The 19,301-nt window shown below is 45.3% G+C and overlaps 1 protein-coding gene across 1 annotated transcript in view; it reads right to left on the bottom strand.

Moving 5' to 3' along the window:
- The window catches only part of WWOX (WW domain containing oxidoreductase), a 651,250-nt gene that overhangs the window by 487,470 nt on the left and 144,479 nt on the right, over positions 1 to 19,301 (bottom strand). The window contains exons 6-7 of the mRNA XM_056862223.1: positions 8,437 to 8,525; positions 822 to 1,007 (exon numbers count right to left, since the gene is read on the bottom strand). Of these exons, the coding sequence (XP_056718201.1) occupies positions 822 to 1,007; positions 8,437 to 8,525 (275 nt within the window). The remainder of the gene's footprint in view (positions 1 to 821; positions 1,008 to 8,436; positions 8,526 to 19,301) is intronic.

The following is a 19,301-nucleotide window of genomic DNA, read 5'->3' on the forward strand; positions in this document are numbered from 1 at the left end:
TTTTTTTGTTTTTGTTTTTGCCATCTTCAGAGCATGGAATAGAGGTCACTGGGGGTGCAGGGGGGCATAGTTGTGAATTTCCTGCATAGTAAAGGGGGTTGCACTAGATGACCCTGGAGGTCCCTTCCAACTCTATGTTTCTATGATTCTATGGATGCTTTCACACATGCTGAATAATGCACTTTCAATCCACTTTCAATGCACTTTGCAGATAGATTTTACTGTGTGAAACAGTGAGATCCACTTGCAAACAATTGTTAAAGTGTATTGAAAGTAGACTGAAAGTGAATTGTTCCACATGTGTGAAAGCACCCTATGAGTCAGTGTTGTGCCTCATTAAACAGTTTAGTCTGTTTCATAGAATCACAGAGTTGGAAGGGACCACCAGGGTCATCTAGTCCAACCCCTGCACAATGCAATAAATTCACAACTATCTCTCCCCACACACACACACCCAGTGACCCCTACTCCATGCCCAGAAGATGGCCAAAGTGCCCTCCCTCTCATGATCTGCCTAAGGTCATAGAATCAGCATTGCTGACAGAAGGCCATCTAGCCACTGCTTAAAAACCTCCAGGGATGTAGAGCTTACCACCTTACCACTGTCATTTAATGTGAGGACCACTGGGACAAAACTGGATCTGCATTTACATCCTCTAATTGAAGCTCAGGAGCAGTTTTTGAAGGGGTGCAGGGAGTTGCAGTGGGAAGGGGACCCCGAAGTGCACGGGTGCAGCCACAGAACTCACGGTGCTGGTTCATTCGGAAAGTCTCACACACCTTTTGGAAGACATCGGGCAATGAAAGTCAGAACAGCTAACCTGTGTGATTCAGACGACACCATCACAACTCGGGCAGGAGCCGAGCAGCAGAGAATGTCTCTGAGGAGCTGAATCAGGTAGAAGTGCCCCAGATGATTGGTCTGGAAGAGGGACTCCAGGCCGTCTTCGGTCAACGTCCAAGGAACACCAAAGATAGCAGCATTGCAGATCAGCACATGGAGAGGTCTATGCAAATAAATCGTAAAAAAATGTTATCTCTGTGGCACCACACAGCCCAAATCAGTGCGAAGTTTCATGAAATGTATGGACTATCTCCCAAAATCTACCTGGAGTTGTTTTGAGTTCTTTTCTCTCACTTCCATTTGCTACGGGCAAACACAGATCTATTCTGGGAAATTTGTGGTTACAATTTCTTGGGATTTTCCCCTCTTCCCTCCTCAGGCTCCACCCCCAAAATCTCCAGGTATTTCCCAAACCAGAGCTGTCAACTCAACCTAGCAGCATGGAATTGTCCCAAATGGGCGGCGGGGGGGGGGGGAATGTGACAATATTTGTGACTCCAGGCCTAAATTCAGTACCCATGGGGTGGGCTCTGTGTAGTGGAGAAACTGGAGGGGGGCAACAACTAAAATCCCATATTGTCTAAGCAATCAACCTAACAAGGAATTAAACAGATCAGAAAGTGCGGTCATGTGCGTAAATCAGTCACTTATGGAATTTCACAATCAATTTGTGAGCACATCGGGCAAACCTATGAACTGTCAGCAGCCTAACGAACGGGCCGATTGCAATCGCAAGTACTTTTAAGGGACTGCAGATTTGTAAACGGAAGAGTAACATTGTGCCACAAACTCAGTGCATGTCTTTGGAGGGTAGGCATACCTCTTTAAGTCAGATGAATTTGATTTCCGTCAACTTCACGTTCTTAGTTATTGTATTATTATGTAACAGAGCTCGTTCTGAATTAATCCAAAAAACATGGAAACATTGAGGGCACTTTTCAAATGTTTTTCAAGAATCTGGCACCAGTTGGCACAGCTGAATGAGCATCAACAAAACTATTATAGCAATCAAATCTAACAGTTCTGAGCAACCTGATGCCCTAGTTGTCATAGGCGTATTTATTGTTATTATTATTGTTACTCTTTTTGTAGCTGTTGTTGTTCTGTTGTTGGAACTGTTTGTGCTCAAGACTGTTGTCATAAGAGCACAGAATAAAAGTTATGAATGCAAAAACTATTACAGGACTTTAAAAAACAACAAGGTTTGATACAACATACCTAAATATATTTCACCTTGACCCAGGCTAGCCCGATCTAGTCAGATCTGGGAAGCTTAGCAGGGTCGGTCCTGGTTAGTACTTGGATGGTAGACCACCAAGGAAGCCCAGGGTGGCTACGGAGAGGCAGGGGAAGGCAAACCACCTCTGAATGTCTCTTGCCATAAGGATTGCCATAAATTGGCAAAGACTTGTTGGGAAACATTTTCATTTCAGCTCTGTTATGCTTCCCATGATCCACAGAAAACTACTTCAGTAATATCGTGCCGCATACTACGATTAGAGCTCGAGGAACTGCAAAGGGAACTTGTATCCCTTTACAGAAGGATTCACAAAACTTTTGGGATAAAGGTCGAACCTTAAACTCATAATGTCTGCATAGGACAGTATTATAATGATCTTGTTGGCGTTGGTAGGAATGGGTTCTTAACATTTCTAGGATTTTTTTTTTTTAGGGGGGGGTTAAATTTCATTTTTAGAATTATTAATATTTTTAGCTTCAGAATATTTTGGGACCAACCCTGATGCCTGGGCAACTGGGCAGAATGATTTGTAGGCCTTCAGACAGAAATGTAATGGTGTGGCACTAGACAGACAGGCAGACAGTGCCTGGCTTCCAGCAGGGGGAGGCAATGACTCAAAGTAAGCATTTCAAGGAAGCTCTCAAGACTGCTAAAGGCTGCCCGACTCCTTCTAAGACCTTCATTAGGTTTATGGGTTCCTATCTACCGGTATAGGAATCCATAAATCCTCCAGCCAAACACAGTGCCAGCCAACTTTGCAGAGGGCACTCCCTCAAGACAGGTTTCTGAGAGCTCAAAGGCACCCACTGTTCCACTATCAAGTTAGCAGCCCTACGTGACAACCCCTTTTAGAGGGTCTAAAATTTGGGCAATGTTCGGTCTTCTTCAAATCACCATGTTGAATCCTGAGGCCCCTGGGCTTGCATCTGATCAGCAGCCTTTACCTTTACTTTTAATTGCTTCTCTAAAGGGAACAGTGGTTTTCTACGGATATCCTTATCACTTAGCTTCCAAATCTAGGATTCCCGTGTTAATGCTGAAACAAAACTCTGGAGAGAAAAATTAAGTTTATAAAGTCCAGGGTTAAGGCACGGATCATTTCAGGTCCTTCCCCAAACACTGGCAATCACATACATGTGCCAAAAGATTGATCTCGTTGTTTTGTTTTGTTTTGCTGTATAGTGCTTTTAATAAAAAGTATTTTTTGTTTAAAATTCCAAGCCATTATATCGATTGCTATTGCCCTTTGTAATATTCTTCATGGTTTTATTATTTTAAATTAAATTTTTAATTAAAATACTGTACACACATACCCTTTAAAATTCTCTCATTAACCGTTAAGCTATAAAACTGCAAAATGCTTACTACTTTATTTGCAGCAAAAGATTTTTTAACTGTACATATTAAATCATAAATATTTTACATGCTTATCTACCCAATATGCCCCTCATGGCTGTTTAAGCCTTTTTTTTGTTGCAGAAGAGCTGGAGCCTTTCTTTGGGCAGAAAGCAAACGTCTCTTTAAAGTGTGGTTTAAGTCAGATTGTAGCCACATTCATGAAGCTTTGAGAAATAAGGGGAAAGCCTTTGTGCAGTATTTGCTGAGGGTAAATTTTCAGTGGACTCTAAAGTTTGAATGTATAGTGCTGGCAATAGGCCATCCAAAATGGTGTAATCCTATGCTTGTTTAAACAGAAGCAAGTCCTGGGCTCAACAGGATTCATTCTTACGGACTGCAGACCGGACTGAGGTAGGTTTGATTTTCTTCGGGGAAAGAAATGTATATGGGGGAGTGCCACCTGTCCTATTCAATTGCTGAGTTACTGAAGGAATTTCCTTCCATTACCCTACTCTAGGGTTGCCAGCTCCGGGTTGGGAAATACCAGGTGATTTTGGGGGTGGAGCCTGAGGAGGGCGGGGTTTGGAGAGGGGAGGGACTTCAATGCCATAGAGTCCAATTGACAAAGCAGCCATTTTCTCCGGGGGAACTGATCTCTGTCACTTGGAGATCAGTTGTAATAGTGGGAGATCTCCAGCCATCACCTGGTGGTTGGCAGCCCTAGGTTGCCAAGTTGCTCCTCGCCACCGGCAGGAGCTTTGCAAGGGCATTGCTGGTGGCTGAGATAGGTGCACGCGCAACCTGCCCAATCCACTAACATTACTTCCAAGTTTCCTAGGGTTGCAAGGTCCCTCTTTGCCACCGGCGGGAGGTTTTTGGGGCGGAGTTTGAGGAGGAGGGGAGGAACTACAAAGCCATAGAGTCCAATTGCCAAATGTGGCCATTTTTTCCAGGTAAACTGATCTCTATTGGCCGGAGATCAGTTGTAATAGCAGGAGATCTCCAGCTAGTACCTTGAGGTTGGCAACCCTAAAGTTTACCCGGAAGTGCCGGAGACTCTCTAGCAATCGCCTCTGAAACGGAGGCAATTGCTAGAGTGTCTGTGTTGCTTCCAGGTAAATCCAGAAGTGACATTGGTGCGCTGATCACAGGCTCCCCCAGCTGAGAGGTGCTGAGCAGTCCGGTGGATTGGCGGACTTTTGCCTGCCCCCACCGGGCAGTTGGCAAGCCTCCCCTACTCCCAGTCACAGGAAAGGCTAAAACACAGTATCTTTTTGATGTGATGCTAAGAGAGAAGTTGCTGCAGCAGCAAAGAACTTCATTGTGAGATCGGTACGACCCCTCCTCTCCTGGGCTTCTCCCACATACAAGAAAACAGCAACCTAATTTACTAGGGTTTACTAGAGGTAAAGCGGCCTGTGGCGATGCGGCACTTCCCGGTGTAAACCGGAAGTGACATAATTGCATCGCTGCAGTCCACGCACGATACCCACTCCTGAGCCAGCCGATGTATTGTTGGGCAATTGCCCCGCCGATCCAAGCGACCTGGGCACCTTACTCAGCAAGGATGTGATGCCACAGAGATGACACCTTTCAAAGCTGCCCTTTTCTCCAAGGGAACTGATCGATGCAGTCTGGAGAGCAGGTGTAATTCCAGCAGAACTCCAGGCCCACCTGGAGGTTGGCAGCTCTAAAGGGAGGGAGCACAGGAGCCTAAAATATATCCCCAGGATTTTCCATGATTAGGACAGCAGAAATTTTTACATCCGCACCGGGCCTTGGAAAACTGTGCTTGGTTAAGGGAGAACAATATGAGGGACAGGCTTGAATCCCCGCCACTAAAGCCAGTGCAAAAGTAAAGCGCAACAGAGACCACTTGTAAAAATGTTCAGAACTAATTTTCTAAGTCTCAGAGGCAGTCAACCTTTGATCTTATTAAATCGAACACACAGACCTCTGCATTCACTGCTGCTGAAATACACATTGGTTTGTATATTAAAACTGACCTGGTTATTCTTTTTTTTTTCCTTTTTCTTTTTAAAAAAAACATGCCTCTTTATTTGTGCTTTGCTGAATGAGAAGTTGTTTCTGTCTGAGCATCAGTGACAGAACAGCAACAGCTTCCTAAGCTCAAAAGAGAAATTTTAACTTCTCCGGGAGTTAACCTCTTTTCCAAAACTACAAAATGCAGGCGTGCGACTGCCAAAGAGCTTAACAGATTTCGATACGCACTTGTTTGGAAACGTCACTGTGAAATATTCACGGATGGCTGTAATGTCAGGCAATAATCTGCTATAGGACTTCTAAGCGTAATGGCAAAAAAAAAAAAAAGATCGCTGCTGAAAATTTTATTTAAATGGCACGTTAAAGTTTTCCAGACATCAGGCATCATCTAGTATCAAGGAATGAACAGAATGATAAATCTGAACAGAGAATTACAGAAGGTCTAGTTTTCATGGAGGATTGATTAAAAAGGGTGGAGAAACGCTTTATGTAAGTGACCGAGGTATTTGCGGAAATTCAGTGTGAGTGTGTGCATGTGTGTGTGTGTGGGGGAACAGCAATATTCTGAAATACACCATTTACAGCAGACTCTGAAATCTTAATTGCACCCAAAAGATTTCAATGGCTTCTGCTTCCAGCATGAAAAATGAGTACTCTTAAATTCGAGGGTATTGGCCAATTAGGACCAAGGAGCGGGAGGGGAACCGACAACTGAAGGCTGTTGACCCGTTTGGTCCTCCCGTTGCCTGAGGAACACCGAATATGAAGCCATCACACAAAATCCCATTTTCAACTGATGCTGGCTCATGCTAGGTTGGCAGCCCCTAAAATATCAACAATGACCTCATTCTGGATGAAGGAGCTGATCGGGCCTGCATCACCAAGAGGCTCTGGAAACATGGGGCCCTACGTCTGCCCATTCGGCTAATTACAAGTCCCAAGAGAGGAGTCTATAAACTCATTTCAACATCCCAGACATAAAGTAACATCGATGAATCATAGAATAATTAAAAGGATGTTATACACAACCAATTGAAAGAGGTAATTCACACAAGTGTAAATACTTGTGGAAGTATCATTTGTTCAGGATAATGGGACACTGGGGGTGTGGGGGGAGGTAGTTGTTAATTTCCTGCATTGTGAAGGGGGTTGGGCTTAGGGTTGCCGGGTACCTCTTCGCCACCGGCAGGAGGTTTTTGGGGCGGAGGCTGAGGAGGGCAGGGTTTGGGGAGGGGAGGGACTTCAATGCCCTAAAGTCCAATGGTCAAAGCAGTCATTTTCTCCAGATGAACTGATCTCTAACGGCTGGAGATCAGTTGTAATAGCAGGAGATATCCAGCTACTACCAGGAGGCTGGCAACCCTAGTTGGGGTAGATGACCATGGTGGTCCCTTTCAACTCTGTGATTCTATTAAAATCTACTACATTATCAGCTATATATTTATGACAACTGTTCATATATTCAGCACATTGTGTATGTTTGTGTGTGTATTCCACTTTGTGTGTGTGTGTGTGTGTGTGTGTGTGTGTGTGTAAGGTTAAAAAACAGATCAAAACTACTTCTGACAGGATGAAGACTGAGGGCAGCTCAGATTGAAGGACAACAACAGAAGAATAAGCAACGTGCAGAAGGTGCAGAAAAGAGCAACCAAAATGATTAGGGGACTAGAGCAACTGTCCTATGGGGAACGGTTAAGATGCTTAGGGCTGTTTAGAATGGAAAGAAGGTGGCTGAGGGGAGACATGAATAAAATTATGCATGGTTTATGAAATTATACATCTATAAAATTATGCATGGTTTGGAGAGAGTGGACAGGGAGAAGTTTTTCTCCCTCTCCCATAATACTAGAATACGGGGTCATCTGCTAAAGCTGGAGGGTGAGAGATTCAAAACAGATAAAAGGAAGTAGATAAATTGTGGAATGCCCTGCCCCAGGATGTGGTGATGGCTACCAGCTTGGAAGGCTTTAAGAGGGAAGTGGACATATTCATGGAGGAGAGGGGTATTCATGGCTATTAGTTAGAATGAATACTAGTCATGCTGCATTCCTATTCTCTCTAGTATCAGAGGAGAATGCCTATTATTTTGGGTGCGGTGGAACAAGGGCAGGATGGTGCTGCTGCACTTGTCTTGTTAGTGGCTTCCTAGAGGCACCTGGTTGGCCACTGTGTGAACAGACTGCTGGACTTGATGGGCCTTGGTCTGATCCAGCAGGGCCTTTCTTATGTTCTTAACGCAAACTTAAGTATGAAGTTACTCAGCATGTTTGAAATGTTGCTGGATACTTGACTGAGCTCTTTGCTTCAATGAAAATTGGGAGGAAATAATTTTGCCTGCTACTATATAAAAGCTCTAATTTGTTCCCCCCCCCTCAGAGTAGACTATTTTGTTATCTACTTATATACATGCTCAAAAGAGGTCTTCACTATATCCTTTTTTGTTTTGAAAATGCCCCTTGGTAAGTTCCTGTTCAGCCAAGGGAGCATTCTTCCCTTTTGTCATTCTTCAAATTACACCATCTATGAGCTTATAAATCAGCTGGTTGATAGATGCAGCATATTTGGTACTTAGGGAACTGCCTGACTGGCCTCATCATAACCCCTTCAAGGCAATTCACCTCTTCAGGTGGCTGGAATTCAACATCGCCCCCCTTAGGTATGGAACTAAGGCCAGCTTCCGGTACCTTCCCTTTCACCACACACAAGTCTAGGTTTTAAAAGGCTCCACATGAACGAGAGATCAAAATCCACATGTTGCCATGCTTTGTAGAGCTGTGGAGAGAACATGGACAGTCTAGTGCATATATACATAACGAACCACTATTTGGCCTTGTCTGTTTCTCTTCTTACGCCCACCTCATCCCTATTCCATCCCAACTCATTCTATCTCATCTCTACTACCCACTTATTATTTCCTGTTCTATATTATGATGAATTCTTCCAACTGCACTCAGTTGATAATCATTAAAATAAGAAACCATGATATATAGTCTTCTTTCGAAGTACTTACATATTTTTGGATCTGAATGCTTCGAAAAACTCCTGTACGCTCCGAAGAGATGCAAGGTCCAGGGTCATTGCTTCTACCTTGGCTTTGTGCTAGAAGGAGGAAAATGAAGGGAAAAAAGAAATAAATAAGAGCAACATCTTAGAGGCACACATCAGATGACACAGAATGGGGATGCTCCGGTCCATCCTCCGTTGGAAACAATGGAGGAAAAATAGGGCCCATAAAATTGGATCCCTGACACCATCTTTATCCTCTAAGGAAAGTCACCAGCAGCTATGCTGAAAATTTGGTGCCTCTACCTTTTAAAACATCCTCCCAGCCCAATTGGCTACAAAGGAGCCAAAGAGGGGATTTACGGTAAATTTTAAAGCCTGAAATGATCCCAGAGAAAAACTGATTTCCCCCCCAGCCTTTTCGGGATTGAGATTGCCGGCTACAGCTCAAACCACCATTTTTTTGGGGGGGAGGGGTTCAGCGTTACCGAATGCACACCTCTATTCCTGGTAACTCCATACCCCCACCTTTCCTTGTTTCCTTCTCACCATCCCACCCACTGTTCAAACTACCTTTTATATACCACCTATCTTCAACTATATTTATTATTTCATTTATATTCTGCCTTCTCCACAATGGTGACTCAAACCAGCTTACATCGTTCTCCTCTCTTCTATTTTATCCTCACAACAACCCTGTCAGGTAGGTTAGGCTACAAGAGTCACATACTCTTGTATGTGACTGGTCTAGGTCACCTTCCAAGGCAGACTAATGATACGAACCTGCCTCTCACAGACTCTACTCTAAAGCTCTGACCAATAACCACTACACCACACTGGCTTTTGTTGGGTGGCTGTGGTAGCAAGCAGCTGGGCTGGAGTGAGTCACGCAAATTGGATGATAGCAAGTAGCCCAGTAATTGTCACCATACCTGGTCCCAATGAGTTCTCCTTCAAAAGCCAAACAATCCTGGAAAGGGTCCTGCCTTTTAATACAGAAACCAAGGCTTGATTGCTAGCAATACTGTTGTGGTTGGCAACAGCCACTAAGGGCATCTGTTTCTTAAAGCTACAGGCACTCCTTTTATCATTTTGTCAGCTTTTGTTGTTGTTGTTAGCTTTCAAATTTTTCTGAGGTATTTTTCAGGTTTATAAAAAGATCTGTCTTGTCTGTTCATGGCTTCAGTCTCCGGATTTTAGTATCCAAAGATTTGAGCACCTTGAGAATTAGATATATTGATGATGATACAGTATACACAGTGGCTGTGCATTGCTATCATCAAGCAGAAGTTACAACAAAAAACAGGACCGCTGAGCCAACAGGTTCATTTCTTCACATTCAGGAAGGGCTAGAAAAACTACCAAACTGATCAAGCCTTCCTGTACTCTAGTTGTTTATAAGGCAGAGGTATATCTTTTTTCTCTTTCTCTTTTTTAAAGCTATAAGGCTCCTTTCTCTTCTCCAAGGGGAAAATAAAAAGAGTGCTACAAACACAAGGACAGCAAGGGGTCAAACCCCATCAAGTAGTTCAACAGACTAAGCCACAAGCTGCTAGTTACTATGCTCTTGGGAACTGTGATTAAAGTCCACACACTATTACTGGAGTAATGCCTTTGCCTCTTGGTTTCAGGTTTCTGCTACTGACTCCAAAAACGATAACGAAGCATCTGCAATATTACAAATGTGACTGGGGCTGGGGCTGGGGGCTGTGTAGGAGCAATACTTCCACTATTCCTTCACAAGGAGAAATTGGCTGGGATAACACAACGGTGTTTGTAGGTAGAATAAAAATATTTTAAAAAATGATAAATGGCCAGTTGTGATATATAGATGGCAAATCCAAGCTATGAATATGGGTTTCTACTCCACCAGTTCAGCCAGCGAACTGAAACCCCCCATCTAATAACAATCCATTCTCCACTGCCAGTATAATCAATGTCCCTTTATTTCCAACAGTTAAACTCATTTGCACTTCTGCGGCTTTTTAGACTTGTCAGACAAAAGGTTATCGAGAACGGTTAGGCTCAGTGGCAGCGTCTTGAGCGGCTCAAGGAGAAGTCTTTATAAGGTCACGAGTACAAGGAAATGAAGGCTTCTGGAGCGCCAGACAAATTATAATACGGAAAGTGTAAGGCAGAAACACATGCAATCACCGGCAGCCCTATAAGCTATAAAAATGTTGCTAAAGCCTCACAGAATACTGTTTTCACTTGACTACTGTTAACGCTTGCTTCACATTTATAACTTTCTCTCTATACCTGTGAGGCTTCGGAAGTTTGATTTTTGTTTTTCAATCTGAATTGCATTTTGCCAGGGACTGAAATTTGATGAATGGATATAAAAGTTGTGAAATGCTAGAACCATTACAAACGTAGTAAATGAAGTCCATGCTGGCTATACTTGAACTTGCAGATTTGGGGCACTGGGCCTGTGGGATATGCACTGTAAAAACGGTTGTCATGCCTGCGGCTATGGTGGGAGGACTTCGACCGATCATTGAAAAATTGCTGCTGGCCTCTGTTGGGGTTGCCAACTCTGGCCTGGGAAATTCCTAGAAATTTGAGGGTGATGTCTGGATGGGGATGAGGGGAGCTTAGTGGGAACTTGATGTCACTCTAGGACTTCTATTTCTTCTAGACTCTATGGAATACCATCTGGAACTGTCATGTCCTGCTGGGGAATGAATCTCTGTAGTTTCAATATTAGTCATAATTCCAGGAGAACTCAAGGCCCTACCTGGAGATTTGCAACCTTAGCCTCTGTGCCAGTATGTTACTTTCAGATAAAACCCAAAAGTGACAATGGATTTATCGGAAGTGACCTCAGCAACATCAGCAATGTCACGTGTCCCCATGTCCTTGCCCCCAACTCTCCTGCTAGTTGCCGGGTGTGGTGCTTGTGAGCACTATGGCGCCTGCCAACACCTGCCAAGTGTTTTTAGGAAGAGGGTGAGTCCAGGTAGGGCTTTAGCTAGGGTTGCCAGGTCCTTCTTTGCCACCGATGGGAGGGACCATGAGGAAGGTGGGGTTTGTGGAGGGGAGGGACTTCAATGCCATAAAGTCCTATTGCCAAAGTGGCCATTTTCTCCAGGTGAACTGATCTCTATCGGCTGGAAATAAGTTGTAATAGCAGGAGATCTCCAGCTATTACCTGGAGGTTGGCAACCCTATTAGGGACCCCTGCTATAAAGCATACACATTAATATCTATATAAGAAGGCCTCTACCACAGGCTCATTGTGCAGCCTTGGGCAAGTTTCTCTCTCTCTCTTCCAGAGGGCGAAGACAATATATTAAGGTCCCCTTTGATAGCTAGCATGCCATTGAAGCTGGGCTACCCCAAAAATGTCCATCAAACTTTTCCAAGGCTTGCCTCAAGATCACAAAAAAAATGTTATTTACAGAGCAGCAGAGGTGATATCAAACTGCCACCCTGAAAAAGCTATGTTTCTTTTCACCCTCAGTTCCCTGACAGTGGCCTTACTTTCACACAGCTGTTGTGAAGTTGGGATGGGTGGGTGGAGAGACTGTAGATCACTTTTTTTTAAAAAAGGAAAACGTTACATAAATGACTAGTTACACAAGGGATATAATCGAAGACCAGAAAATAGTTTGCTTGCTCCCCCTTATTTACAGAAGCAATAAAACTTTGCATGACTTTTAGAGAAGTAATGTCAGCAGCAGCCCTTGAGACAACTTCCTTATCTGGAAGCTCAGCTCTACCAATCATGTCCTTAATCCTCTGCTTCTCCGTATGTACATGCAAGTTTGTATGTAATGGAATGTATAAATTTGCTAAAATTTATCTATTCTATTACCCACAGACACGCTGGCCCAACCTACAGAGAAGGGGAAAGCACCACAACGATAACAGTAATCGAAAAACGGAGCTGGCTGCTAATGGCAGCCTGCAAATTCTGATCTAATGTGTCATAATTTTATTACGCTGACGCCTCTCGCCACTTCACTTCATATATTTTTTCAATCATCAATAATGCCACGAGATGTGAAACCTTAAATGGAAGTTGTCACTTTTTGTGAATGGGAGAAAACACCGGCAACACAATATATGGCGACAAGGGTCCAATAACACGGACCTTCCCTTGCACAGATGTCTGTTTAATTAATATCTGGAGGGCTTTAATGGAGATCCAGCATGGTGTAGTGGTTACGAGCGGTGGTTTAGAACATTGGAGTCTGATTTGGAGAACCGGGTTTGATTCCCCACTCCTCCACACGTGTGGCAGAGGCTAATCTGGTGAACTGGATTTGCTTCTCCAGTCCTACACACGAAGCCAGCTGGGTGACCTTGGGCTAGTCACATTTTCTCAGCCTCACCTACCTCACAGGGTGTCTGTTGTGAGGAGGGGAAGGTGATTGTAAGCCAGTTTTATTCTGCCTTAAGTGGTAGAGAAAGTCGCCATATAAAAACCAACTCTTCTCCTTCTTCCATCCAAACTAATATCCCACAACTTTTCTGCCTTTCCATTGTAGCCCACTGATCTCCACAAAGGTTGCTTTAGGTAGGGTTGCCAACCCAGCACGAACAACCAGGAGGATACTGTGGGGTGAAGGGTAGCGACCTGGTAAAATGGCATCATGCAATATCACTTCTAGCTACATAACCATAAAGTGATGCCACTGCATTGTGTGATGCTCTTATCCACCCATGAACCAGCTGAGACAGCTGTCTCCCCCACTCGCAACAAGAACATAAGAAAGGCCATGCTTGATCAGACCAAGGTCCATCCAGTCCAGCAGTCTGTTCACTCAGCGGCCAACCAGGTGCCTCTAGGAAGCCCTCAAACAAGACAAGTGCAGCAGCATTGTCCTGCCTGTGTCCCAAAGCACCTAATATAACAGGCATGCTTCTCTGATCCTGGAAAGAAGAGGTATGCATCATGACTAGTATCCATTTTGACTAGTAGCCATGAATAGCCCTCTCCTTCATAAACATGTCCACTCCCCTCTTAAAGCCTTCCAAGCTGGCAGCCATCACCACATCCTGGAGCAGGGAGTTCCACCATTTGACTATGGCTCACCAATCTGGGCTGGCAAGGCATGGCCTGGCCCGACCAAGAGACATTTGTTTCATATCTGGCCCTCGTAACAATTGAGTTTGACACCCCTGCTACAAAGGAAGCCATGGACCTTAGTTTGCAAGACCTGAGCAAGGCTGTTAACGATAGGATGTTTCTGAGGTCATTCATTCATAGGGTCTCCATGAATTGGAAGCGACCTGACGGCACTTAACATGCACGTGTCCCTCATAGGATTGCACCCTAACTTATTACAATAGAAGCCACAATACAATGGGTGTCTGGCACCAGGGAAGGGGCCATGGCTCCGTGGCAGAGCCTCTGCTTGGCATGAAGAAGGTCCCAGGTTCAATCACCGGCGTTTCCAGTTAAAGGGACTAGGCAGGTAGTGGATGTGAAAAACCTCTGCCTGAGACCCTGGAGAACCGCTGCCAGTCAGCGTAGACAATGCTGACTTTGATGGACCAAGGGTCTGATTCAGTATGAGGCAGCTGCATGTGAATTCATGTGACCCTTGGACACCCTCATCACTGTTTTTTTGCCCCACCCCCTCAGTCACAGAGACACCGAAGAGAGCAAAGTATGACCTCCTTGCACTCCTTACAAGATGGCCCCAGAAGTCCCTACAAGGCTGTGGACCAACTGGGAAGAATGCCCGGAAAAGGTGATTTGCAGAGTGATTCACTATTGTTTCCTCTCCTCCACTGCTGCCAGGTCATTTCCTTTTTCCATGGGGAAGAGGATGGACCCAGAATCTATCACGGGTGATGGACCCTCTGCCAAGCTGCAGGTATCGGCTAGGGTTGCCAACCTCCAGGTGGGGCCTGAACATCTCCCGCTATTACAATTGATCTCCAGAGATCAGTTCCCCTGTAGAAAATGGCTGCTTTGGAGGGTGGGCTCTGTAGCATTACACCCTGCTGTGATCCCTTCACTTCACAAAATCTACCCTCCCCAGGCACCCCCCCCCCCAAAAAAAAAATTTTTCCAGGCTTTTTTCAACCCAGACCTGGCAACCCTAGTCTTGGCAGATGCCCAACTAGACTGGCCCACGATGCTAGCCCTGGCAAGTTTGGCAGCCTTACAGTGGTCCATCCACTTCCTGACCCTCTCCCAGCTCCTTTTGGAGCCTTTGTGAGCTGCAACACAGCACTAGCTGTGATAAAGAGAGGTAGCTATTTCCTATACAGACCTGGAGTTCTTTGCGCTGGATCTTATGCTCTGCTGCCTCCAAGTGTTAAAGCTATTTGTTTCCTTCATAAAGCAATTCATTTTTAATGAAAACAAAGCCTCTTTTAAAAGTGCACAGAAATTTTCCTCTCTTTTTTGATCACAGGTAAGAAGGGTCCCGTGGCGCAGAACGGTAAGCTGCAGCAATGCAGTCAAAAGCTCTGCTCGTGACCTGAGTTCGATCCAGATGGAAGTCGGTTTCAGGTAGCCGGCTCAAGGTTGACTCAGCCTTCCATCCTTCCGAGGTCGGTAAAACGAGTACCCAGCTGTCTGGGGGCAAAGCGTAGATGACTGGGGAAGGCAATGGCGAACCACCCTGTAAACATAGTCTGCTGAGTAAACGTTGTGATGTGACATCACTAGGGTTGCCAACCTCCAGGTACTAGCTGGAGATCTCCTGCTATTACAACTGATCTCCAGCCGATAGAGATCAGTTCACCTGGAGAAAATGGCTGCTTGGGCAATTGGACTCTATGTCCCTCCCCTCCTCAAACCCCACCCTCCTCAGGCTCCACCATAAAACCTCCCACTGGTGGTAAAGAGGGACATGGCAACCCTAGATGTCAACCCATGGATCAGTAATGACCCGGTGCTTGCACAGGGGACTACCTTTACCTTTTTAAGAAGGGAAAGGGGATGTGTTTGTCCTTTATAGGCGCTGGTCTTCAGAATCACTTTAATTTCCCCCTCTAAATAATTCAAATACATAAAAAGCAACAATACAAAACTTTGGTTGCTTGTTTTTGATTTGCTTCTTCTGCACCGCAGAAGATAATGTTACATTTCATTCTGTGGGTGTTCTGTATTATGTAGAGTAAACCTACTGAAAGTGCTTAAAATATAATTGGCAATATTTCCTCCTCAAGCATAGAGAAGTGCTTATCAAGTCAGAAGTTCACCAGAAAGTAAAGCGACTTAGAAAGCCAGCAAATTCATGATATGCAATGTACCCACTTTCCACCTTAAAACTGTTTTAAAATGAACACTGCACACTATGGTCGTTTGGCAGTAAACATGATTGTGCATTTATGTCTCATCACTGAAGAAGGAGACTTTTTTTTCCCCAATAGGGAATTTTTCATTCTAACGCAAGTGATGATTTACATTAAATATAAGTAAAGCGTGGTTACATTTTTTTTTTCTGAAGGATTGCAAGGAAGTAACGAGAACTACAATAAGTTGAAGCATAAAAGCTTTCCTTGTCATAATATTTATTATAATGGCATATAAAAGAGCTGAAATAAATAATAGATGACTAAAGGTAAATTCACATGATAAAGAATCCTTCAGCAAATACCATTACTTGGGGCTGCTCTAGTTTTATACACAGTTGAAGACTCTTAATAAATATGCTGTAGTCCCTATAACTTAGGTAAGTGCTAGGGAGGGTGAGGGAATGGAAGATGTACTTTTAAAAGGCTCCAGAATGGACATTAGCTAATTTACTACATAATTATATTCTCCAAGGGCACACACTATATAATTTGGAATTTTAAAAGGTTTATTTCCCAAGAAAATATTTTCAGTAGCAGAGCATTAAAAAATATTTCACTTTTCTTTCACTTTTTAAGTGACTTGAGAAGAAAGAATAATGTACTTCAGTTTAATGAAGAAAATTCCCATCACCTCCACTTGGGAAATGGTCTGTTCTTGAAGCGACAACCCATTTCTACACAAAGGGAATTGTCTTTATGGTCTGACGGAGAAAGAAGTGTCTGAGGATAAAATATGGGGAAGGAGACGGGAGGGGGAGGAAGTTTGTGCAGAATATCTTCTGCCACAAATGCAGCAGTTAAATGCAGAAGAATGAAAGTTGAGTTGACACCTCCCTAGGAGATGAGGCAGCGCATACAAATTAAATCCGGACCAGAGTGCGCCATTAGAATAAAGTGTGACAATTTTGATGCATGGCTTACGACAGTCAACAATGTCCAGCAATAGGTGGTAATGATGATCTCCATGCGAGATGGATGAAAACAAGGAAATGCTTTTATTCCAGTTTCAGGCTGTAAATATGATAGTCCCTAATGCATGCGCTCGGTGCAGAAGTGTATTTATTCTAGGCAGGCTTTATAAAGCCATGCATGTATTCGGAATGCGACGAGATTACCTCTCACTCAACTGAATGGGGCAAATGAATCACATGGTGCAAAGCCAACAGAAGATATGTGGTCTCTTTTTTCGGAGTCGGTTCCTCTGCAGCGTTTGAGATAACTTACCAAGGGCCATTAGAAGCCACACGGGATGGAATAATTTTACACTCATTTTTCTTCTGTTTCTCTCCGCCTCAGCTATTTTCCTAAAAGACATTTCACCTCATGCATCTGACTCTATGAAACAGTGCGTGTCTTTGGCACAATGGCTTTGTGAGTTTTTTGCCAGTTATTTTCCTAATGTATTTACAGTGAACAGAAATAATCTTCTTATTTATTTTAATTTAAAGCATGCATACCCCATTGCCCCCCAACCGTGATATTAGGATCACCAGGTCCCTCTTTGCTACTGGTGCGAGGTTTGGGGGGCAGAGCTTGAGGAAGGTGGGGTTTGGGGAGGGGAGGGACATCTATGCCATAGAGTTCAACTGCCAAAGCAGCCATTTTTTCCAGGGGAACTGATCTCTATTGGCTGGGGATCAGTTGTAATAGCAGGAGATCTCCAGCTAGTACCTGGAGGCTGGTAACCCGTCTGGATTGTCCAGGCTAGCCTGATGTTGTCAGATCTCAGAAGCTAAGCAGGGTAAGCCCTGATAAGTATTTGGATGGGAGACCACCAACAAACTCCAAGGTCGCTATAGGAGGCGTGGACTCTGGGTTCCCAACCCGTTGTTCCTCTAACGCCTGAAGAGGGCGAGCCAGTGGAGCTTCCTCGGCCTTAGACCATTTGGAGGGGGAGTCTGAGTCGACCTCTCCCTCCGACGAAGCCAGGATCTCACCGCTGCCAGACGCCAGCACGGAGCCTCCTGACCACCCTCCTCCTCGGCCTGGGCTCCAGTGCCTTATATATAGGCCTGGCCCTGCACGCCCCCTGCAGGCCCCACCCTTCCCGAAGCCCTATTGGCTGACAGCTTCTCCCCGGAAGCTGTCCATCTCAGGCCGCCCTCCCACCCCGGATCCCTTCCACCCGCTTGCCAGCTATCGGAGCGGCTGGGGGGTGGTGCTGGGGCCCGGCTGGACCAGTGTGGCTGCTGGCCTCCCAGCCACCTGGTTGTGTGCCTGCCGCGGGCTTCCCGGGGCGGTCTCCCCACCATGGATCGGGCGGGTCGTGAGAGGCGTCGAGGTCGGCTCCTTCCTCATGGCGGCGGCCACCGACCGGGGCTCCTTCGCGGAGGACTGCGCCTGCGGGGGAAAGAAACTTGCCGGCTAAGGGGGCGGCTACCGACCTGCTCCCAGGTTTGTCCGGGGTTTCTTCTTCCGCCTGTGTTCTGCCAGGGTGGGGGTGGTCGGTCAAGTCCCGACGGACCGGGGTCGGGTCCGTCACAGGACAGTCGCTATGCAGAGGCAACGGAAGACCATCTCCGTTCCTCTCTTGCCTTGAAAACCCTACAAGGTCATCACATGTTGGCCACAAATTGATAGCACTTTCTGCCACCACAGGGCCCCATTGCTCCAAACTGCAAGCCAGCCTCCAATAAAACTAAACAATAAAACAAATAGTCAATGAAATCAACAGGATGGACACCACAGAGTCACAATCCAGCAGCCATCCCCCTTCTGGAGGAGTTCCGTGCCCTGGTTGAAAAGCCACGAGCATGGGACAGCTTTGCATCTCATCAGGGGCTTTACTGCCTACCCTTGAAAGCAAATGCAGCACAGAGGTCCATCTCCTAGAACCTGTTTCTAAAATCCCTCCAAGCTCAAAAGAAGTGGCATGGCGGGCCTTTTCAGAAACATTAATTCAAAGCCCCGTTGGACATTTGGAACTGGCTGCATGGTGTCCATATCTATAGGGAAAGCTTTTTAGCTATACATGTGTCACCTAGAAAGCTCGTGTCTCCCCTTCCCCCAGGGTTGGTTCTTCCCATCACCAGTCAGCTGGATGACAGAGGGGAAATACCTGGGTAAATTGTGGAGGGGGGTTGAAGTCGCGCCAACACCATGATACCACTTTTGGCATGACTCAGAAGAGACATCATCACATCAGGATGACTCTCGAGCATTTATCCAAAAGTCTGTGGTTAAACCATAAAGTTTGGGGCAAATGCTAGAGTGGCACACAGGCATGATGGTGTCACTGCCAGTTCGTGGCACCAGTGACATTATGGCACCAGTGGGTTGCCAAAAAGTTAAGTCCCTGTCGCTTGCAATCTTCTGTTGGTTACCAGCCATAGTCTACCTATGAGCTGGCAAGATACCCCTTTTTATTTTTGCCGTCAAGTAACAGCTGACTTATGACAACCCTGTAGGGTTTTCAAGACAAGAGATGTTTGGAGGTGGTTTGCCATTGCCTGCCTCCACGTCACGACCCTGGTATTCCTTGGAGTCTCTCATCCAAATGCTAGCCAGGGTCAGGGTTGAGAGTGTAGGACTGGTGCAAGGTCATCCAGCAACCTTCTGTAGCGCAAATGGGGATTTGAACCTGGGTTTCCCAAGTCCTAGTCTGACACC

The sequence above is a fragment of the Euleptes europaea genome, chromosome 17 (genome assembly GCF_029931775.1).
Source record: "Euleptes europaea isolate rEulEur1 chromosome 17, rEulEur1.hap1, whole genome shotgun sequence".
NCBI lineage: Eukaryota > Metazoa > Chordata > Lepidosauria > Squamata > Sphaerodactylidae > Euleptes > Euleptes europaea.